The sequence below is a fragment of the Octopus bimaculoides genome, chromosome 6 (assembly GCF_046866305.1).
Source record: "Octopus bimaculoides isolate indiv1 chromosome 6, ASM4686630v1, whole genome shotgun sequence".
Classification (NCBI taxonomy): domain Eukaryota; kingdom Metazoa; phylum Mollusca; class Cephalopoda; order Octopoda; family Octopodidae; genus Octopus; species Octopus bimaculoides.
Genome location: NC_142933.1, coordinates 35,308,775 through 35,334,265, shown reverse-complemented (window position 1 = coordinate 35,334,265; position 25,491 = coordinate 35,308,775). Strand labels below are relative to the sequence as shown.

The 25,491-nt window shown below is 34.6% G+C and overlaps 1 protein-coding gene across 1 annotated transcript in view; it reads right to left on the bottom strand.

The window, feature by feature from the left end:
- Positions 1–215: 215 nt before the first annotated feature.
- Positions 216–25,491, bottom strand: part of LOC106873562 (galactose mutarotase) — a 129,346-nt gene continuing 104,070 nt past the window's right edge. Inside the window, exons 4-8 of the mRNA XM_014920990.3 lie at positions 17,032–17,241; positions 12,643–12,724; positions 9,694–9,829; positions 6,045–6,216; positions 216–3,442 (exon numbers count right to left, since the gene is read on the bottom strand). Of these exons, the coding sequence (XP_014776476.2) occupies positions 3,329–3,442; positions 6,045–6,216; positions 9,694–9,829; positions 12,643–12,724; positions 17,032–17,241 (714 nt within the window). The 3' untranslated portion in view covers positions 216–3,328. The remainder of the gene's footprint in view (positions 3,443–6,044; positions 6,217–9,693; positions 9,830–12,642; positions 12,725–17,031; positions 17,242–25,491) is intronic.

Genomic DNA, 25,491 nt, shown 5'->3' with positions numbered 1-25,491 from the left:
TAACAACCATGATACTGCAAAGAAGATAAAAGAAATATCCTTGTAGACTTTAAATTTGATCCTTTTAAGGCTATATTATAAATTGTAATATACTGTCCATATCTTTCAACATACTTTGAGAATAATCAGGAATTTGGAATGATTTAGTTAAATAACAAAATTTTTCCAAATTAAACTGATGGTTGGCACATTACTTTAACAAAGAAATTCTTACATAAAATTGGGATGAAAATTTTATTGAACAAAAGAACCATCACAGACTAAGTGTGAGAACTGGGTTAATTGAGCTGAATTGGATAAATCTTAAAATAAGTATTGAATGAAGTTTTGTCATTTAGATTTTCGTAGTTTTTATTACTGATTCCAGTAAAAACATAAGATTTGTTTTTTTGTATTTTGTATATAACTTTTTAATGACTCCTTTAATTAAACTTAGCATGGATTCTTTGGAATATTTTAGGCATAACCCAGTTAACAAAGTAGTTCTCTCCCTTAGATATATCCCCGACTTCAATTGTCTGTGATTCTCAAGAGTAAAATGAATAATCATTTCATCTGACAGCAAATATCACAGATATTGGCAGAGGACAATTAAACAGTTAAGAGAACCAAAGAGTTACTACATTTACAATGTCATATATACTGCAACCACAATATGAATTTGTTACATTTGCTCTTCAGAATAAAAAGGAAAAATTTGCATTTTTTAAATGGACACAAATACAGAAAGAAGTTTTTCAATACTTTAAAAAAATATATAAGGATAAAATTTTCATTTTCTTCATTTTTCATTGTTTTGCATAAACAACATCAAAATCTAAAGTTTTAACATGGAGATATAACACAAATCATGTCAGCACTAAAAATAATAAATTTAAAGGAATGTTTTATGGTGAGGTGCAGGCATGGTCATGTGTTTAACGAGTTTGCTTCCCAACTATGTGATTTGGGTTCAGTCACACAATAAGGCACCTTGAGCAAGTATCTTCTACTATAACCCCAGGTCAACCAAAGCCTTGTGAGTGGATCTGGGAGAAAGAAACTAAAAGAAGTTCATCATATACATATATATATATATATAATAAAATAGTAATAATAATGAACTTATTGTATACCATGCTCAGGTACACTACAACTCCTCACAAAAAGTAGCCAAAACTGCATGAACAATACACCTGATGCCTCCACTGCCTTTTTCAATGACTCATTCACTGTTCACTTCTTGTACATATTCTAATAGTACATAGAATATGTACAAGTAGTGAACAGCAAATGAGTCATTTAAAAAAGGGGGGTGCATCACGTACTGTTGGCGAATCTCAGGAAGCATGGAAGTTTTGAAGTATATAGGTATCCTGACAGCTAACAACTGATGTGGGTAGTTTATTCCATGCTTCAACAATTCTGAGCATGAGAAAACGTTTCCAAAAGTCATATGTACTGTACGGTCTTCTGATTTTGTAAGCATGTCCATGAGTGTTAGACATGGAATTCAAAAAGGTGCCCAAGGTTGTTGTTGTTGTTAGTAAAATGGTGGATAATCTTGTGGATGCATATCAAGTCAGTTGCCAGATGCCAGAGCTTTAATGTGTCCAAGCTCAGGAAAGCAAGACATTCAAAGTATGGTAGATGTCTGATGGTGGGTATTTGTCTGGTTGCAAATTTCTGAGCAATTTCTGGGAGATTGATATACTGAGCAAGATAGAGGTTCCAGATATATCAGATATATATATATATATATATATATATAACTATGTTTGTGTTTGTACCCCCATCACCACTTAACAACCAATGTTAGTTTGCTTATGTCTACCATAACTTAGCAGTTCGGTAAAAACAGACTTGTTCCCTAAAAACATCAAAGCAGTACCCCAGTATGGCCACACTCGAATGACTGAAACAAGAAAAAAAAATATATGTATTGTATGTATAACTATATATATATATATAAGCGAGGCCAGTGAAAGATGTCAACATGAGAAACGAAAAACCATCAACGGTGAAGATATCTTGTTTGCTATGTCTACCTTGGGCTTCGACAATTACGTCGATCCTTTGAAGTTATACTTACGAAAATACAGAGAGTCTGCCAAAGGAGAGAAAGGGATGAACCCCAATGCTATAATGGGAGAAAATGCAGTGGAGGAACTTGACGAAGCATATACCACATTAGCAAATAACATCTTGTCAACAGAGCAGTCTGACCAACAGAATGTCCTTTACGCATATTCAGGCCAGATGTCGCAACAAATATTCTAAAGAAATCTGGACATTTTCTTTTCCTTCTTCATGTCTTACTTCTGTCTATGTCTGACCTATATATTTTTTTTTTACTTTCCTTACAGTGTCTTCTGTCTTTCTTTCTTTTCTTCTTATTCTTCTTCTTTTATTTCGGTACCGTCTTCCCATGTCTTTGGCTTCTACCTAACATGTCTCTCTGTCTCTCTGTCTTGTGATACATCCACAATCCATGCGTGTGTCCCCCCACCCAGCGTCTGCCTGTCTATGTCTTCTTCCATTTGTTAGTTATGTTTCTTGATAAAAAAAAAAAAAAAGAAAGTGAAAAAAAAAGGAAAAAAACAACGGAATTCGAGGAAGCTATCCCTACTCCCACCACAACCCTTTGCCTCCTACATCTATGCAACTTCTCTCTCTTGTGTGTGTGTGTATGTTGAAGGAGACATGTACATGTAGAGACATATACATGTAGAGACATGTTCATACCACACACACACACAAGCACGCTCGTGTAAAATGAATATACATATATCTATAGACACACGCACACACATATACATACATATTCGAGCAAGATCGTTGCCAGTGCCGCTGGACTGGCTCCTGTGCAGGTGGCACGTAAAATACACCATTTCAAGCGTGGTCGTTGCCAGTACCGCCTGACTGGCCCTCATGCCGGTGGCACATAAAAGCACCCACTACACTCTCTGAGTGGTTGGCGTTAGGAAGGGCATCTAGCTGTAGAAACTCTGCCAAATCAGATTGGAGCCTGGTGTAGCCATCTGGTTTCACCAGTCCTCAGTCAAATCGTCCAACCCATGCTAGTATGGAAAGCGGACGTTAAATGATGACGATGACGACGATATACAGTACATGCAGAATTTAGGCAACTGATAGATTTGCTTTATATCTTCCATTTTTAATTAAAAAAATTAAACCCAGATCAAATTTACTGCCATTTGAGTATACAAAATGAAAAACCTAAATAAATTAGTTATTTTAACCCCTGCTAAATATGTGCAAAAAAATGAAACACCAAATTAGTTTTTCTTTGCCCTCATATAAATGATTTAAGTTTAAACAGGTATGGCTAAAATTGACTGATTAGGCTGTTGTACTGGGCTTCATTGAGAACACCAAACTGGAACCAAGTTGTCTGCCGAAAGGTCTCCCCAGGGTATAAAACTGTATTTGGAAATTTAGGCTGGAAAAGAAATAATAAGGTTATTTTCAATAGGAATTAAGTAAGTGTTATTTACATTTCGCTGCTAGAAAGAATAGGATTTGCATATATTTCTTATAATAAAATAGCACCATAGCTAATTAGAAAGAAGAGAGCTTAGATTTATTTCTAGCAAAACAGCATGTCTGTCTGCTACTTGTACTTGTTGCTCTTTGTGTATCAAGTATACAGGGTTAGCAGTGATGTAAAAAGGCTGTTGATTTCGCAGATTCTTGAATACATCTAATCTCTGTATAGATGCTGGCTACCTACAAGCAATGCAAAGGTTGGGGTCTATTGTTTGTTTCTGGATGTGACACTGTAAATAAACTGCTAAATCCAGGTTTTGTCCTCCAATGTGTGTGTAGCATCAGCAGCCCTAAAGCATAGAAATATTTCTTGCAATGAAGACAAGAAGAAAAGCAAAATACTATCTGAAGTCCTACGACTTATAGAGCCTGTTACCCAGTTTCCACATGGTACAAGTAACTGAGATTACAAAATTCCCATGGAATGGGATGCCGATCTGTTGCAGAGTTACTTATTTACAGCTGAGTAGAGTGGAGGAATATGACATGGAGTGTTTTGCTGAAGAACACAGCACATCATCCAGCGAGGTAATCAAAAGCACAATTTTACAATCATGAGTATAGCACCCCAACAATAATTCAATATACCTCTACTCTGAAAACATACATAGAAGACAAAATAACTTGCCTGTCTAAAGCAAAAATGGTTCTGTATCTCAGAGAATTGTGATTTTTTCTAGACTACTGGAAGCTGTTAGAAATAACTGCACAAAACAAGACTTGCTAAGCATACACTAATAGCCTATGCTCTACAGGGAGCTGGAAGGCAAAGAAGAAGAATATATCTAATTGTTGGCAGATTTTTGTTATTGTTGTTGCTATTCTCCTTCGTGCACAATATGTCCATGATCAATTTTGGTCATGTTATATTACGAATGTCTTAAAGAATGCAAAACTTCACATCTTATCATTTGTTTTATTATAAATTAAAGTCTGTTTCTCTCATTCAAATTATCTTAAATCTATATATTTACAGGACTAATCCATTTTAGCTTACCTAGCAGATAACCCTATCCAGAAAGGGTGTAATTATTTGTTTATGTATTAAAATATTTAAAAAAAATAATAACATATATAATATATAGAATTTGCTCTTTAAAATGGTATGTTACATGAACATAGTTAAAAAAAAGTTTAATCCAAAATAAACATCAAAATTTAGAAATGAAAACTGCAATTATTTTTAAACAAACCTAACATTTAGTAACACCAGACAGATGAAAGACAAAGTTAATTCCAATTGGGTTTGAGAATACTACTAAATAATACTCAGAATAATACTAAAATATTTTAAAGGATTTAGTATAGAACAGTTCCAATTTAAGCTTATTATGAAAGATGCAGTTTCTTAGTCATTCAAAAAATACACTTCTGATGCAAATAAAGTAATAGCAGCTTTATCAGTGAGTAAATAATAATTTTTCTCTTTCATCACCATTATCATCATTTTTATACCTATTTTTCCATACTTCATTTTTCCATCAGTCACGTGTGTCTCCTTCAGTACGGTATCTTAACACCTGCTGCAATCCCTTGTCATCTCCTTCACAACATTCAACCTCCTAAGATCAGATTTCACTTCTTTCATCAGTTTAAGAGCTCTGTCTTGAGTCAATCATTATCATCATCATCATTTTCACCATTGTCTTACCCGTGCTTGCAACGGTTGGACAGAGTTTATTGAAGCAGATTTTCTATGGTCAGACACCCTTCCTGTTGTCAACCCCCACCTGTTTTGCAGGTAATATTTCTTCATAGCCAGACATGCTTTTGCAGAATATCAAAAATGAGTGTCACTGCTTGTATGATAGTGATACCTATATACAACTATCGAGCATTGTCAAAGACTCTTCTTCTTGGCACTCCGTCGCTTACGACGTCGAAGGTTCCAGTTGATCCGATCAATGGAACAGCCTGCTCGTGAAATTAACGTGCAAATGGCTGAGCACTCCACAGACACGTGTACCCTTAACGTAGTTCTCAGGGATATTCAGCGTGACACTGTGTGACAAGGCTGACCCTTTGAATTACAGGCACAACAGAAACAGGAAGTAAGAGTGAGAGAAAGTTGTGGTGAAAGAGTATGGCAGGGTTCGCCACCATCCCCTGTCGGAGCCTCATGGAGCTTTTAGGTGTTTTCGCTCAATAAACACTCACAGCGCCCGGTCTGGGAATCAAAACTGCGATCCTATGACCGTGAGTCCCCTGCCCTAACAACTGGGCCATTGCGCCTCCACTATGTCAAAGACAAGGAGATACAAACATACACATGTTCACACACACACACACACACACACACACACACACACACACACACACACACACACACACAACAATAACCAGTTTCCTTCTACTAAATCTACACACAAGGCTTTGGCTGGTCCAGAGCTATAGTAGAAGACATTTGCTCAAGGTGCCACATGTACACACACACCCAAACATATGAGAGAGATAGAGAAAAGGAACAATTTTTTTTTAAAGAACCAAACACTTACTTCATTAACACTATTAGGATAGTGTTGTGTTTCCAAACAAAGTCCAGAATATTTTTTATAGACTGCACCGTCTTTACCTACTGGACCATTAAGGAAATAACCAGTGTACACATGTACTCCAGGTTGGGTAGATGAAACTTTGAGGCTTCGTTCAGTCTCTTCATGCCACACCCTATAATTTGAAAAGAAAATCAATATAAAATGAATTCATCAGAATCACTATTAACAATGATTTTAAATAGATATGTCATATGATTATACAATACCCTATCTTTTTATGCATTCTTTATATTGCATTATATCATACAAGAGGCCTAACCATTGTGATGGTTTATGATGACATCATGTGTCTTCTGTAACAAATTTGTTCTTTGCTGTGTATATGTCAACCATTCACACTGAAAATCCATACTAATGTAATCATCTCTTGAAAACGTTGGTTAAAGCCCTTAACACTCAAGCATGTTTGAGAATTGGTATATTCAAACAGAAATATCATGCAACATGTATGTCTCACTGCATTTTGCATTTTGTATATTATCAGTATGTTAAAATAAATATCAAATGAAAGGGGTGCAGTTCAATGACTGAAGCTAGTGAAAGAATAAAAGAAAGAATACAACTCTTTCAAATTAAACCCTATCATATCAAAAACAGAAGGACTCATAAGATGATGTCATATTATATAACCTTAAAAAACTTTTGATTGAAAGTCTACTTGCTGAATGTTGGCATCAAGCTGAAACAAATTTACATTTAATGACCAACAACAACCAACTTTAAAATGAATGACTTATCATTCATATTAAACTTTTCATCAACAGCCACAATATTTCTGGCTTTACTGTTCAAAGATTCACTGCTGTATAGTAAAACATGAAACATACAGTTTAATCTGCCTTTGATATAAATACTATCTAAGGCAGCAGTTCACTGATGCCTATCTATCTCAAAGTTTACATTAAGCTAGTGGAAGTCTATGCCATTAACAGATATGTAAGAAATAGCAGTTAAATCTCCTTCAAATAAAACTCTATTGCCTTGGCAGCAGGACACATCAGATGCTGTAGTTCTAGATACACTATATCTCTAGATTACAATACCACTATAACTAATTATATCTAAAAAATATACGCTTTATATACTACTATTGCTACAACTACTATCAAGCAAGTAACAATGGAGTCTATGTGGTAGCTTGGTCTACTACAAACAGCAACCAAATTTCCCTGAAATCAAACTTTACCATATTTAAAAACATTTAAAACTACATTGGATAATGACCAACTTCCTTTTAGGTCACACATTATTCATTATTTCACTGAAATATATGTTCTTCAGCTGTTTCATATTAAACTATTAGATACAACTTTAGTGCAGCCTTTTGTTATAAGGTAAATAACTCCCAGAGAGGAGACTAGGTATAACAATAGATAGTTTAACCCTTTAGCATTTAAACCGGCCATATCCAGCCCAAATGTTTTACCTGTTTTATATTCAAACTGGCCAGATTTGGTCTCTCACACCTACCCTATAATGTCATTCTAAAAATAAACAGTCACATCAATTGAAATTTCATAGCTACAAGATAATGCATAATTAATTCAAAACAATATGAATAAATAAGCATTACATTTAACAGAGTAATCTGAATGCTAAAGGGTTAAAAAGGGATATTTAACTAACCAAGAAATAACAATACATAATTGAAGGTTCAATATAGTGAATAAAATAAAAGCCTCTATAACTGGATGCAAGTTAAGGATTACTATGACTCATTAAGCAGTTGGCCCTGTCATTACAACCACTTGCTACCAACAGCCAACTAATAACTTGCTATATAAACATATTGAAGTATAAAGAGAAGTTTATTAATGTTTCATATTTCTACTATGATGCTAGTATCTTCCCGAAGATAATAATAATCAACATTTCGAAGTTCCTTTTGGTTCTCCACTTAAGGCTTTGAAGGAAGAGGAAAAAATTGAAGAATGAAGCATGATACGATTCTCAAGTGTATTGCTTTTTCTGATAGGCTTTTTGTTTCTTTATGGTTGCTCTTAACATTTCTAATAAATAATTCATTCGCATATAGTTTTCTCTTACTCAACACTTCAATATTGATTTTTTTTTATTTATTCATATATGTGAGAGTATTTTTAATATTTTCTGGTCGTCTCTTTAGTGGTTTTGCTTATAACAAAGTGCCTTATTTAAAAGTTAGGCCACAGCTGCAGTATCTAACTTTTGTTTTCCACTGTCACCTGAACCTATGCACAAATAAACTCACTCTGTGCATGAATGTGCCGACACCAAGTCACAGTGTATAAACACATTATAAAAAAAATATCAATGCCATTTTTTCCATACTTATATAACTTAGCCTCTCCAAACATAAATAATGGGTTTTTTTAATGCTTCTTTTATTTTTCAAAATTAAGATAAACAAAGTTCTTATTTAATCTAAAATATACTCCACTTCATTTTCTACAATGCTTTTCCATCTATCTGGTAGACTTCCAAGGCCCCTCTTCCAAAATTCACTTGTCCATGACAAAAAATACTCCTCCACTACTGTTCTGACTTCATCTACAGAATTCATATTTTTTCCATCCAAATGATTCTGAAGACTGCAAAATAAATTATAATCAGATGGGGCAATGTCTGGCAAATATGGTGGGCGGGACATCATTTCTCATTCAAACTACTCCAGCTTTTGGAGTGTCATCCTCATTGTATGTGGCTGAGCATTATCCTAATGGAAGAACACCTTTCATCTTGAAACCAAAGATGGTTGGGATTTTTCTCTAGTGCTGACTTAGGCTGCTTGCCATAGATCTTTCTTATTGTTTGGTTTGGGTTTAAAAGTTCAAAGTGAACTAAACCTTTCATATCCCACCAAACAGATAACAACACCTCACATAGGTGAAGACCTTCTTTAGCCTGGGGTGCTGGTATTTCTCCTTTCCGTACCCACTGTCTTCAGAGCTTGACGTTTTTGTAGAGAACCCATTTCTTGTTACCAGTGACTATTCGGTCCAAAAAAGGTACGTTTGTGAAACATGACAGCAAAGAAGAGCACACATTCATTCTCTGCATGCAATTAGACTCGAAAAGTTTGTGAGGAACTCTTTGACCCAATTTGCTGACTTTTCCAAAGGCATACAGGTGTCAATGAGTGGTTGAATGATCAAATCCAAGCTTCTCTGCTAGTTCCTCAATAGTTATGATGGGATTTTGTTCCACCAAGGTTTGCAGGCCATCCTCATCGAGCTTTACAGATCTTCCAGGATGAGACTTATCTTCTTGGCTGTAGTTTCTGGTTCAGAAATTCTGGAACCACCATTGACACTGTCCAATCCCCATATTCTGCATTAATATTCCTCGCACTTTCTGTTGCATTGTTGCCTTTACAGAACTCATAATGCAAAATATGTTCCTTTGTCACTCTCATTATAGCTTTGAAAAAAATAACTTTTAAAATTGAACTGCACTCTTCAAAACTTGCACTAAAAATAAATACAAGGTAAAATTACTACCTGATTTTATAGTAAGTTGATGCAGGTAGTTTATCCCATCCCCCTCCAACTTTTAGTCCATGCAATTGAAAAAACCGTATTATTTATGGGATGACCCAATGTTTACTTACAAAGCTATCAGTTTTTTCTCAAGATTTCCAAAGCAATATGTATGGTCATAACCATCAGGAAGTTCTTTGAATTTTTCACTCAGAAGAACTTTTTTTCTTAGATCCATAGGTGTTCCATCAACAGGTCGAATTTCTCCTGGAATGGAAAGGAAGAGAGTTTAAGGCATTAAAATTTTCAATTCTGCAAATCAAAAACAAACAACTTAAAATGAAATATTCTATTGTTTACTACTGATATACATGAAACAGTTTATAAAATATATAAATTTGGTTCTTGAAATGAAATAAGAAAATATTTGTACTTTCCTTGCCCCAATAGGATACAAACTCATTGGTTTCAAATTAAAGATAATTATCAGTACATGTAGGACTCACCAACATTCAATTTATGCCAAAATAGATATTTCAAAAATATTCTTTAATAATAAATTCTTGAAAACATACTACACTGGAACAAATTTCTAACACAATGATTGAAGTCACTTCTCTGTATAAAAAATACTTCTTGAAATTCAAATAATTCAAGGAAATGTGAGGATAACAAATCAGCAGTGGTAGTAGCTTCCTGAACTTTCACCTCCCAGTTGTCACTCTTGTTACTATTCTTTCAGAGCAACCACCTCACTTGCTAATTTCATATCCTATGAAACAAAAACTGTCAACTACTACTAGTGTAGTATATTTAAAAATATCAATTTCCAATGTGGTTGTATGAGCTGTCCCAATGCATTTACCATATTTGAAGCTTACACTTTTGGATAATCTGCCAGTGATTCTATTACATCTCTTGTATGTCCATAGCTTGCAATAAGTACAGTGTATACCAATTCCTTTTCTGTATATCAAGCAAAGCCATTTCCCTGAAGGTACAGAGCCCTGTCTTCTTCCCTATTTACCAAAACATCTGTCTTTGTGAGATTTACCTTAAGGCCTCACGATTATAGGTTTAGCTTCAATACCTGGAATTTCTTCTCTAATTCCCCTAAATTTTCAGTATATAGAAGTTCACATGAAAAACCAGTCTTAAACTCCTTTGTAATGACTTGTAGGGCCATAATGAATAGGAGAGCACTACAAACTGAACAATGATGGAGCTCCAATGATCTTCACACTAAATTCATCACTGAAGTTGTTGCCAAAAGATAAGTAATAAACTTACAATCCAATATTATTGTTATCCTCTGCCCATACTACCATAGAACTTTCCCAGTTTAGATTAGTCTTGTAAGCCAATAACTTACTAATAAACAGATGAAATTCTTATCACAAGTTTGCTAACAGCAAATCATTGTTTGTTGCTCTATAAGAAACAAAGAGCTACATAATATAGTGTATATATGTAGAACATTAATGCCAAATTACTATTCCTCCACTACTGTAGATTTGAATTTATCTGAAACTAGGACATAGATCTTCCAGGAATTTTGTCTTCATAAAGTATTGGAGTGGTTGTGTGGTAAGTAGCTTGCTTACGAACCACATGGTTCTGGGTTCAGTCCCACTGTGTAGCACCTTGGGCAAGTGTCTTCTACTATAGCCTTGGGCCGACCAAAGCCTTGTGAGTGGATTTGGTAGACGGAAACTGAAAGAAGCCCGTCGTATATATATATATATGTGTGTGTGCATGTGTGTATGTTTGTGTGTCTGTGTTTGTCCCCCAACATCGCTTGACAACCGATGATGGTGTGTTTATGTCCCCGTAACTTAGCGGTTCAGCAAAAGAGACTGATAGAATAAGTACTAGGCTTACAAAGAATAAGTCCTGGGGTCGATTTGCCCGACTAAAGGCGGTGCTCCAGCATGGCCGCAGTCAAATGACTGAAACAAGAAAAAGAGTATCTGATGACATTAACACTACAAAAACTATGGCTGAACATTAGTTTACTGAACTTATGCGGTCCATGAGATAGTTAACATTTATCATATACAAGCATGGCTTGTTTACCGACATACTTCAACCTCTGGCCCACAGATATGCTGTCTCTTGTCTCTACCTTTTCTACTGCTAAAAAAGTGGTCTTTGCTCCTTGGAAATGTCTGATTCATGCTACATCTACTGAAACACTCCCAACTCACTACTCTCTCCTTCTCCCACCAGCCATATTGTGTCCACCACATCTCCCTGGTCCCACACTAACCACAGAACCAAATCCTACATAGAACTTCAGTTCTCTGAAATTTCTTTGGCAAGTCTTTATGCCATCGATGGAAATCTGTGAAACCATATCAATCTTACTGGTCCTTGAAAACATGCAAAGATCATGAGAACAATACCTTCTTTCAGATCAAGTTGTTATATAAAAATATTCCTAAATATATGTGGAAAGAAGAATTTTCAGAATACACAGATTTGAAAAGTTTGTAAAAATGCTTAAATTAGAGTAAAATCAGCCACACCGGATATAAATTACATTATAAAAAAGACAATTGTATTTCAGATCTATAAAAGTTAGCAGCTGTGATTTTATTACTCAGATTAAAATGCTTATCCTTCAAGGACCATCTGTAAATGGGATTGCTTAATGTAAAGTATGTGCAAACAATTACCATAAAGTTATATAGATTCAAAAGCAGTAGGTTAACTCCACGTCTGTCTTGATTGAGCCTTCTAGCTGTGACCATACTATCTTTTACTGATATAATGCATTAAAGAGAGTGGGCGTGATTTGAGGAAGATTCTGCTTTTTCTAGCATTCCAAGTGACCACAAAGAGGCTCCAAGTGACCACAAAGCTATAGTACATTAAATTGATATCATTGTGATCATCTTTTTGTGTCTACCTTTTCATAATTACATAGGTTAAACATATCTGTTCCAATATAGTGCCTTTCCACTTGTCATAATACTTCATCATCTGATACACATAACAAAAGAAAAAAAAAACCACCAGTCTTTCTGTGTAAGTCATTTATTTCATAAGTATTTAGTAATCAGAGGAGGAATATTTACCTGTTACCAAGCAGTTTTTATCAACAGGTAGGTAATGAGCTGCAGGAACAATTAACCAATGCTTTGAAAGGTTACCTATTCCCTATTAAAAAATAAATATTTACAGTATATTAAATGAAGAGTAAACTTTCTTTTTTGTTTCCAAGAAATTTTAGAAAGCAAAGATATAAATGACAGACATACAATCATAGACTTGTGTTAAATCAGACATAATCATAGAACTGTATCATAGTGATCAAAATAAATGACATACATTATAGATTTTTCATCATAGAAATCAAGGTATACTATGGATTTGTTTTCTGTGATCAATATATACAATCTATATGTCACCATGTGAAGGTGTAGTATTGTTACCCCAGTGAAAATATGAATGTAACCTTAAGATGCTTATTGAGTGAATGGAATTATAGATTAACTTTATTGTTATCTCTGTTAACAACACAGCTGATACCAAAGTCATTGCACACAGTGTACAAGCATAGAATTAGGTTTGATGACAATTAATACTAAAATGTCGCATTCTAAATATCAAAGAATACAAGTTCTTATATTTTTCATTTTCCTCTTTTATACTCACCTTCTTGTATCTCAAGATGCTATGACATCCCATCATCACCATTATTTCTTAATAGCTACTTCCATCCATCCCTATATAATGCAGGATAGCTTTGTATCACTTGTATAACATGACAGACTTGTCTCTCTCTCTCTCTCTCTCTCTCTCTCTCTCTCTTCTCATACTCTCCACTTTATTTAGTTGAGGGTTTTTTTGCCTTTTTCTTGTTTCCTTCTTGCTATTCTTTTCTTATCTTGCAGGTTACTTGGTTATGTCACAAGTGCCAGTGGTAGGTAAAAAGCATCCAGTACACTCAGTAAACCAATTGGCTTTAGGAAGGTATCCAACCACAGAAATCATGCCAAAGTTGACATTAGATGTAGCCCTGTAGTTTGCCAGATCCTCTCAAATTATCTAACCCATGTCAGCATGAAAAATGGACAGTTAAATGATGATGATCTCTCCAATATATCTTCATTCCAGTTAAAATTTCACTGAAGCATCTTCAATCATATTTTTCACATTATTTCCCAATGGTAACATCACATTTTAAAAAAGAAGACTGGTCAAGACCTAATCTCACTAATACATGTAAGGGGAATTAAATATTGAAGATCCCTAAAATAAACTTTATGAGCTGCTAACAATATTAAGTGAATAAAAGAAGATAGTGGACTGATGGAAATAATGACAAACACCAAAGAGTTACAGTAGATACCACTCCACTTAGGTTAACAAAATAAATACATTGAAGAACCTCTCCTACAAAAGCTGGCTTAAGTGATAGACTTAAACTATCTCCTGGTCTAACACCATCTCTAGCAAGTATTCAGATGAGATCTCTGACCTGTGTATAACTCCATATCTTGATATGCTACTTCTTACTGCACCTTCTGTGTAGTATCACTGCTTGTGAGAAAATGCAGAAGGAAGTGGTTTTCCAACAAGGGACCATCTACCAGATACAACAGGGGCTTGGCCCCATTAGTAATATTTCAAGGAGTTGTTCTATTTGTTGGCAAACTCATTAGCAACCCTTGATTTCCAGCTTGGCTCCTTAAAGGAATCAAAGTAGTGGTTAGCAGCAACTCATAAATCATGACTTTCTGCTCTTGTTCTTCATCTGACTGGGAGCTCCTGCACCAGTTCCCCTTTCACCATGCCATAAAAACATAAATAAAACAGCATGAAAGTGACAGTTGTTGATACATCATCTAATGAACTAGTAACTCTTTATTTGTTTCAGTCATTTAACTGTGGCCATGCTGGAGCACCGCCTTTAGTCGAGCAAATCGACCCCGGGACTTATTCTTTGTAAGCTTAGTACTTATTCTATCGGTCTCTTTTGCTGAACCGCTAAGTGACGGGGACATAAACACACGGTTGTCAAGCAATGCTAGGGGGACAAACACATATACATATATATATATATATATATATATATATATATATATATATATATATATATATACACACACATATATACGACGGGCTTCTTTCAGTTTCCGTCTACCAAATCCACTCACAAGGCTTTGGTCGGCCCGAGGCTATAGTAGAAGGTGCCACGCAGTGGGACTGAACCCGGAACCATGTGGTTGGTAAGCAAGCTACTTACCACAGGAGAGGTTTCTAAGATTATGACAATATGAATTTCATTACTTACAAGTGTAGTAGTTAAGAAATAAAAGGTTTTAGCAAGTGAACCATAGATCATACTTGCGAATACTCTCAGAAACTTTGTGTTGTGTTTGTAGATAAAGTAAATTACGATGTGTCCCAGTCTATAAAACTACTTAATGACTAAATGAAGACTATACAGAATCTTTAGGACAAACAAAAATTCATATAAATGAATTTGGACAGCTGCATTTAAAACATTCGAATTTATAGTTAGAGTTTGAAAACTAGGATAAGGATAGAGAATTTAGAAATATGTTTCAAATCATTTTAATTTTTGACACTACCTCTGGTTCCATGTTTCTAACTCACCTACAATCATGTATTTTAGTGATCGTATCCAAATTAAAACCCTGACTGAAATTTTGTTATTATATGCATGATAAGTGATATTTTAGTAGGTAAACATTTTAAGTTGTGTTTAAAACACTAGTTTATTTATATATATAAAAAGATACTTTTTTTGGTAAATCCTATAAAATTGTTGATTATTTTGAAAATAAAAGGAAACACATTGTTAAAAGTTTTGGTCACATGAATTAATCTTGTTTTAGAGCCAGATGTATGTTGTAATATCACTGCTGCCTCAAGTGTGAAAAACATAGTTAGTTTTCTATGTGTTCCTCTTCTAAACCAACTGCAAGTTTTTTGTTGAAACACTTTTATTCCAATAGGGTTCAATCTCAAGGCTGTAAGTAAAATCAAACATCATATGAGTTTAACAATCCATGAATAAGTTGCTCTTTATGAATAAACTAGCTTAAAAACTGCACTCTGAGTGGACTTTTAAGCTAGCTCCTGTGGAGGGCTAATTGGGCTTGTGGCCCAAAACTAAAGAGACCAATAATAATAAAGCATTTATTGGTGCCCAACCAATATGGTATTACTTTAAATTCAGTTTAAATAAAAAAACTTGTAAGTTTACAAATTTTTGGAGTTATTTTAAAATTTGAATTTTTAACTGTTAGCATATAACAAATCCTCTTCCAGACCTGATCCCAATACTGGATGTTCAAGTACCAAATGAAGGGAAGATTTTCATTCCTGGGATCATCCTGGTTCCAAATAAGTATATACCTATGTAGGGCAAATGTAGACTGAGATACAGGGGTCCTGGATGGACAGACAGGCAGAATTTTATATTTATTATTATAGAAGGCCAGATTGACCCAAGGAAATATTTGAACTCAGAATAAAAGACTCTGAAGTTGTTATTGGTTAAGTTGAATTCTGACACATGTTTCTTCAACTCAGTAACTCTTTGTAATGAAATCTCTTCTTCTCACAATGAAAAGACAATTAAGCTCACCAAGTGTGGTTGCTTTTTGTCACCTGTTCTCTTTACTTACTGTTTTCCACCTTGTCCTCTCTTTATCTGAATATGACCTTTTCCTTTCACTTGGCTTAATGGATTGGCTTGTTTTACCTTCCTTCTCCAATTCTAATTTCCTTCGCTTTTGCTCACCTTACACACCAGACTTCTGAATCTCTCAAGTCACCCACCTCTCTCTGTCCACACTTCACATTCCAACATTACCCTTTCAATTCAATTCCTTCATTATTTACTTGCCTCTAACCCAGTAGTCTTTCTTAGTCTCAGATGGAGAGCAAGGTCCCTTCCTCACCCTGAAACAATTGAATTTATATCAAACTCTTCTTTGAACTCTCCTAAGAAGTCAAATCTGACTGAATTACATTTACTCTGAATCTTTTCATAAATAACAGCGATAGCAGCACTGTTGTTGTTGCTGCTGCTACTACTACTACTACTACTGGTGGTGGTGTTGGTGGTGGTGGTGGTGGTATTTCATGATTTTATTCGTGTACTAGTGATTTAAGTAAGAAAAGATATACATCTTATGGGAGGATTTGGGCTCAATATTTGCAATTAAAGAAACCTTAGTGAGTTATGTATTACTCTGCTATTTACAACAGTGAGCTGTATCTCTTATGGTAGCTATTTACATTGAACCATTGGTGGTACACAGCACAATACCAATAACAGGATGCACTCCATCAGTTTTTATGCTGATAGACCAGCTTCTTATTGACTGAACAAATTGAGTCTCTCTTCCAATAAACTCTATGTTTTTTTTCTACTCTTTAAAAACAACAACAAAAATAAAAAAGAAATAAAGATTAAAAAATCTTACATGTCCACCAAGATTGAAATAAGCATGGTTGGTAAGATTAATTGGTGTTGCTTTTGTTGTGGTAGCCATGTAGTCAACTTTGAGACAGTTGTCATCAGTAAGTTCATAGGTCACGGTGATGGTCAGTTCACCTGGAAAACCACTCTGTCCACAAGGGCTAACATATGTCAATGATACTTTGGACCCATCAATAGAAGGTTTCCAGTGCACCTAAAAATACAAATTTAAAAGTCGCTTTCAGATCTAGAAGATAATTTTATTATCACAACACACACACACACACACACACACACACACACACACACACACAGCACAATCATATATGTCTTTTATTGAGCCAGTTGATGTTCCTTTTTTTTTTTTTTACATAAGTAGGCATGAAAATTTAGCATATTTAAAACATTAAATCACCACAGATGAATATTCAGACGCTATTCACATAATAAGCAATAATTAAGTGAGTGTTAACATATTTAACACACTAAACATCAAAACTATAATTAATTATGTGCATAATCATTTCAATCATTTCTAATTAAATTTGTTATGCTCACTGTATTTAAATATGTTAACACTAACCTCTTATCTACAATTCTGATTCTGTTCTACATGGCCTAAATACAAATTTTAACAAAATTCAAGGGAATTAACAGAAATGTAGCACAAACATTATTTTTCTTGCATTAATATCGATATATATATTCATTTTCTTAGTAACTTTAGTAGTTTTAGTAAATTCACAATAACTACAATGTATTACTTGAATATTTAGATTCTACAGACTAAACCTATATAAAAGAAATCTATTTAATCCTACAACACCTAAATTATCAATATGCACAAAAAACATTATTGATGTTTTTCAGCTTATTTAAACACAAAGAATATACATAATATAAAAAACAAATTTTCTTACACAAATGCACAAACATACATGTGCGCGCACACACACACACACACATATTTTGTGATTCTGCTTAGCTATAGCAATACTAATGACTAGATATTATAACTTAATATACTTAGTGTCTACAGTAAACCATCAGGTCAGTAGAAGATTTTAAGATGTTGCATTGGAACTTAGCTCTGAGTGAAAGTTTACTCATTGCAGAAACAGCTGTAAGCTGATGAAAGTAACTATGTAACTCCTTTTGCCACTAATTTGTTAATTGATATATATATCATCATCATCATCATCCTTTGTTAAACGTCTGCTTTCCATGATGGCATGGGTTGGACAATTTGACTGAGGACTGGCGAACCAGATGGCTGCACCAGGCAGAGTTTCTACAGCTGGATGCCCTTCCTAACACCAACCATTCCGAGAGTGTAGTGGGTGCTTTTGTGTGTCACCGGCATGAGGGCCAGTCAGGCGGTACTGGCAACAGCCATGCTCAAATGGTGTTTTTTACATGCCACCTGCACAGGAGGCAGTCCAGCAGCACTGGCAACGATCTCGCTCAAACGTTTTTTCACGTGCCACCAGCACAAGTGCCAGTAAGGTGACGCTGGTAACGATCACACTCAAATGGTGATTTTTATGTGCCACCGGCATGGAAGCCAGTCAGCTGCTCAGGTAATGATCACGCTCGAATGGTGCTCTTAGCACTCCACTAGCACGGATGCCAGTCATTGAATATGATTTCGATTTCGATTTCATTTGCCTCAACAGGTCTTTGCAAGCAGAGTTTAGTGTCCAATGAAGGAAAGACATGCATAAGTGGGCTGGTTACACCCCTGGCAGAGGCCTTGGATTTAGGTCTCACTTGGCTTGCTGGGTTTTCTCACGCACAGCATATTTCCAAAGGTCTCTGTCAGAAGTCATCGCCTCGGTGAGGCCCAATGTTCGAAGGTTGTGCCTCACCACCTCATCCCATGTCTTCCTGGATCTACCTCTTCCACGGGTTCCCTCCACAGTTAGAGATCAGCACTTTTTTCACACAGCTATCCTCATCCATTTTCGCCTAATACAATACCAGTGCAGTTGTCTCTCTTCCACACCACATCTAATGCTTCTTAGGTCCAACTTTTCTCTCAAGGTACTTACACTCTGTCTAGTATGCACATTGACATTACACATCCAGCGGAGCATACTGGTTTCATTCCTTGCAAGCTTACGCATGTCTTCAGCAGTCATGGCCCATGTTTCACTGCCATCCAGCATGACTGTTTGTACACATGCATCATACAGTCTGCCTTTTACTCTGAGTGAGAAGCGCTTTGTCACCAGCAGAAGTAAGAGCTCTCTGAACTTTGCCCAGGCCATTCTTATGTCAATAATTCAGAAACAACTGCTAGATATTATAATTGCTTGTATGCAATAACGTTGTTCAAACATAAAGAATCCTTAGAGATCATGCAACCTTTCAGTTTAGTTGTTTATTCCCATAAGAGTATCATATTTGGAGTGTCAAGAACTATTAACTCTATATGGTTAAACAATAATAAAAGTTTGAATGCTACTGCCTGTTATCAAAAAAAAACTACTTTATATATGTAAGGCCATGGGAAGTAACAAGGAAGAATTAGTAGAAACTTAATAGAATCACAGTCACAATGAATGCCCCCAAGAAAAGATTATCTAATTTAATTCCAGTTCTATCTCAAATGGAGGAATATATTTGGTATGATTCAGTTTTAAAATTCAAAAGCCTGCAATTCTCTGATAGATCCATAACACTCAATGGTACATTCTAATTTTATGGTAGATCAAAGATATTATTTCTTTCTGGATGAGATACTAGTCTTTCATGTATAATACTATCAGAAGAGCTGGTTCCAATTCCTAGCAAAAAAGTATAAAGAATTTTGTGCCCTGAAAGATGTAGGGGACTCTAAGTAGAGATAGTAGCTTTGGTATCTAGCATGCTACTCCCTAAATCTCACATGTGTTGGCTTCAAGTGCCACACCCCAGTACATCACTTCAGTTGGCTAATACACATGAAGGGATGGTATTGACACTGCACCAACAGGCAAGCAGGGAAACTGCAGCAACAGCCAATGGCTAGGGTGAAGGAGTTTCAAGAAGACCAATGACCAGGTGTCCATGACTGAAGGCAACTCACACTATAAAATACAGACCTTGGTTAGCATTTAACAGAGACAGCTTCACTTAGCCTCTTTCCTAATTGTAAAATGGTTGGGCTTTAGTTTAATATCCTGACTCCAGAAAAATGTACAAAGTGCATGGCCCAACACAGGAGCAAGCGACACTAAAATGTTTGATTTGAACTCAAGACCTGAATCCTGTACACTTTACTAAATCCCCTAAATTTGTTATTTATATAATTCTACATTATTTTCTTTCACATTTCTACTGTAGTCATAATCCTAACATTGTGACATTTAAATATGTAGTATTTATTTTATTATTTACCAATTTCTAAAAAAAACTGAAATTTTTTATTTGGATCCTCTTCTTATAATTAATCATTAGCAAAGTTGACTGGGGGTGCATTTAGCATATTCTTTTATGGCTTAGTCAGGTGGAAGTTAGGGCAATGCCTATGACCTACACAGGCCCTCCAAGAGTTGTGATTCATTTTCTTCTTGAATGTTTGCAGGAAAATGTGTAAAGAAAAGAATGTAATGGTTGACATTCTAGGAAGTAAGAATTTGGCAATGTGGTTAGTGTAAAGGCAAGACATTGAAATACAGTAGGTGATAAGAGGAGGAAAGATGGGTGTATTAGGTAGGCTTTGGTGGAGGTGGTATGCAACTAGCAAATTCAGAGGAGCAGAGGCCACTGATATAAATCAGCAGATGAAGAGTTCTTTCTAATCAGTTTTTATTTCAAAGTCACAGTTCTTGTAAACGGCTTACTCCTTTGCGATGTAAGGCACCTCAGATATTAGGGTAGCTGTTTTTTACTCTGACAGGTTTCTTCAGAAAACTGCTTTTCTTAAGTGGTTGCCTTCACTGCAGCTAAAAAGAAAGGTCATTGCCCTTATAGGTGAATATTTAGTTTAAAATAGAGCATGAAAAAAGGGAGGATTAATAGAGTTAGGTTACACAGCAGTTGTTCAGTACAAAAGTTGGTTATTGGAACACTAAGACTGTCAGTGTTTTTCAATGTGGAGAATGGCAATATTTTGGTGGTGCATGGTTTCTTCAGAATGGAGCGTAAGTAACAAGGGAATAAAACTTGTAATAAGGTCTTAATTAAAACTTCTTTTGAATATATATATATATATATATATATATATATAGACACATGCTATGTGTTAACTTTGTTTTTTCATGGTGGGGTACAACTTTTTTAGAAACTGCAGTGGAGCATGTGATAAAATCAGTTGAAAAACTCTTGATTGCATAGTGGAAATGACAAGCGGTGAGTGGTTGGTTATTTATGTAAACATCTAAGCAATATATATGTATACATACATACATACATACATACATATAATAATAATAATAATAATAATAATAATAATAATAATAATAATAATAATAATAATAATAATAATAATAGGAAGAAATTAAAGCCAACAAAATTAAAAACACTTAAGAAAACTTACAATATAGATATATAGTTAAAAGTAACTGTGCATCAAAGATTTCAGCAGACGTACATTGTAAAGATAATTGTGTAAATATGGGCATATTTTGCAAAAGGATATGGATGAAAAAAAGTGCTGTGTACTGACTGTTTAAGATACACATGGAAAATACAGACTAAATCATGAAAAAAGTGGTGAAGGGGTAGATCTCTAAATGTTGAGCTTCACAATTGAGATGTGATAGTCTCAACAGATGTACCTCAGCTCCATCTAATCTATACAAGCATGGGAAAATATAAAGTAAAGGACAAGGATTTTATAAAATAATGATATGCACATACTGTACATAACATGCTCCATTGATTCTAGCTTAAATATTTAAGATAGAAAGTCATTTGAATTCAAATCAAGATTAAAGCTAATCACCAGATTATGGACACTTTGTTTGCAAGTAAAGCTAATTAGTTAGTATCCAGATAATTTCATGATTGAAACTATCGCCAAAGAAAATAGGCTTTAATAATTTTCAAAAGAAAATTATACACAAAACCATAACAATTGGTATTAACACATGTTCAGAACAGAATGTCTTTGGAAATCTTTATATAATTATTATTTGGTTCTCAATAAAGAATATGTTGCAGAGCTGCAGAATGTTTTAAACTTAGAAGAAAGTCCATAAGTAAAAAAAAAACCATAAAGATCAATAAAAGATCATAAAGATAAAAAAAAAAACAAAGTTCAAAATAATAAAAAACATTCTATTTCCATCAGAGAAGCAGCCTTGCTTTATATCCAGGGAAGAGAGTAGATACAGCAAGCCAATGCTATATTTTCAATGCAAGAAATGAACACAAAAAGTGGAGTGACAGACTGACACAAAACAAAAGATTTTAGATATGACAGCAGATGTACACGAATAACTTTAGGGTCCAGATAGCTAGCTAGATGCATCAGATAGTTTTTGTTACCTGTGTGACCTAATTAGTGAAGATAGCTGCAGTAAAAGTACTATGTGGATTATAGGTTGTGGATGCTGCATGTCAGTGGAATATCATGACTAAATAAAGAGGAACTGTAAATGCTGAAGATAAATTAGATATATATGAAAGTGAAATATAAACTGGCAATAAAGGTCAAGTGAACTAAAGGAACAATTAGTTGATCCTTCTATCAACAGAAATAGTTGTAAGATTTCCCTTCTGGCAGGGACCATGAAAATTCTAGCTCACATTCTCCTCTCCAGATTGGTCTTCCTGCTCATGAAGAAAGTTCTCCTGGAGTCGTGGTGTGGTTTCTACAGGAATTGTGATTCCATTGATATGATCTTTGTTGCATGCCTAGTTCAAGAGAAATGTCAACAACAGCATTATGATCTCTGATTTTTGTTCATCTATCAAAAGTATTCAACACTGTAAATCACAAGTTTCTCTGCAGTCTTCTGCAGAAGCTTGAACAATAAGTACACAGAACAATTTTCAACTCATCCAACAATTTCATGAAGGTATGAAAGTTCATGTGGTCATCAGCAGTTGAGACTGTTTTCATGTCAGCATTGGTGTGAAACAAGGCTCTGTACTTGCTCCAGTTCTCAAAGGGGATGACAGACCAAGATTAAATTGCCAAGAAATAGTATAATTATTAGAATATGTTGATAAATGTCTCTTTCTAATATATGCATTGAAATGGGTAACTGTACTTGCAAATGTTTATATTTATGTATGTGTATACACATGGCATATTTTTATAGATTTTAGTCAATGAAAACCCTTTACATGATTGTTTGACTTGCTAGACATAGCTGTTTCAGACCATACCATCCAAGAAAAGGACACCCATGTAGTCCTAGGTGTACCTTACCTGTGAAAAAGTAAAATGGTTAGTTGGAATACTTTTAATTATAGAACTACTTGATCAAGGCTGGCACAGAGTTAAACAACATTGTTAATATATTGTTAATATATAATATTTAATTTTAACAATTTTCAAGTACATGTATGGACATTTTTATATTGAAAACTTTTGCTTATATCCAAGAAAAGGTATTCAAAATAGCTATAAAGAAGTTGTGGTCAAGTGATATGATACATCATGTGAAAAGAGCCCACAGGATGGGAAAGGAGCTAAGTAGATTAGTAAGTGAATGGTATTAATTTAAGGGGAGACAGCCCAAATGAAAGGTAATAGTAATTAAAGAAACAGAGGATATAAACTCAGAAATGAAGTTGGGTCATTTTTACTTTACTATTTTCTTTGGAAGGATTCCAAAATGGAGTTAAGTTGAAAAGTTGCAATAACCCTTTTAGCACAGGCTTTAGCAGAGATGGAGGTGGTATGCAACTAACAAATTCAAGGGAACAGAGGCCATTACTGATAAGATCCAATTAAGACCAAAGCATGTATGTAGTTGACTGTTGACAAAGATCAGATTTTCCCTAAAGCACATAAACTAATTTTGTGAAATTAATTCTTAATTTCTTGAAATTATCTTCCCTTTTCTTTCAAAGTTACAAACAATTATTGATAAGCTTCTGTTTTCTTTTGCCAGCAAAGAGGAAAAATTTCAATTCATTAAGATTTTTTTATTTTTGATACATATACATCATCTCTTAACTTATTTAAGAAGAGATATAAAGTAGTTATTGATTTATCAACTGGTTATAAAAAAATGAAAATAAAACTCAATTTATACATATTTCTCCATATTAACATAAATAAAAGTTAATATTTTCATGATTTTCTTCTTTCTTATTCAAATAACTTAATAGCTGTGTTATTTATTTAAAAATTTATTTTATGCAGCAATTTGTGAACAATTGTGCCATTGGTTACAGGCTTTTATGGGATCAATAACAAGTTCACTGCATTTCTGATTATGAGATTATTGAGAGAATAATTCAGTTTAAAGGGCTTTTTTCCCATGGTTTCATTCCCATGGTTTCATTTTTGCAAGACTTTAAAGTGTATTACTTTTTCACCAATATTGAATCATTTACTATTATGCCATGACAAAAGACACACATATGTGATGGACTTCTGCAATGTTACCATCTGCTAAATTCCAGACATACAGTATTAGGACTTAATCAAATCAATAATGGAAGAACCTGTTCAAGGTACCAAACAGTGAAATCAAACCTGAAATTTCTTAACTGCTCAGCCACAATTGCACCATGTTTAAAAGAACTGATGTTTTAATAGCGATAGTCTGTTTAAGGAAAAAGGTGAGTCTGCTGTTTGTTCCTTTACAACTGTAACAACCTCAGCACTTTTGAACATGCTGGTCTTCCCATAATCTTCTTTGATCCTATTCATCATGATATTCAAGAGGTCAGGCATGGCTGTGTAGTTAAGAAATTTGCTTCCCAACCACATGGTTCCAGTGTCAGTCCCACTGCATGGCATTTTGGACAAGTGTCATCTATTATAGCCCCTGTCCAACCAAAGCCTTGTGAGTGAATTTAGTAGACAGAGGCTGAAAGAAGCCTATTGTATGTGTGTATATATAAAAGGTAAAATATTCACTGTTTAAAAGTAAATGTTGTGTTAGAACACACAATACTGCAATATTTACCAAGAGAGAAACTTTCATATGGTTTTTTTGGTGCACAAAAACACATCATAAGTATCGTCAGTGGTAGACAATTACCACTACTTTCACTGCCAGGACTACCAGACCATATGATTTCAGCCTCATTTTACCTTATCAGTGGTAGAATATTTTACCTTTTGGTATTAATACTGGCTTCTGTCATGCTCTTTCTCTTGCTCTCGTCATCATTATCATCATTATTTATTATCTGTTGTTCATGCTGGTATGGGTTGGATAATATTTAAAATCGTATTATTTAAAATTGAAGTTGAAAATCATATTATTTAAAATTGTCAGTTGAAAAGAACCGATGAAACAAAACCAATTTCAAATGTGTATTTATCAATATAATTGTATATTTATAAATA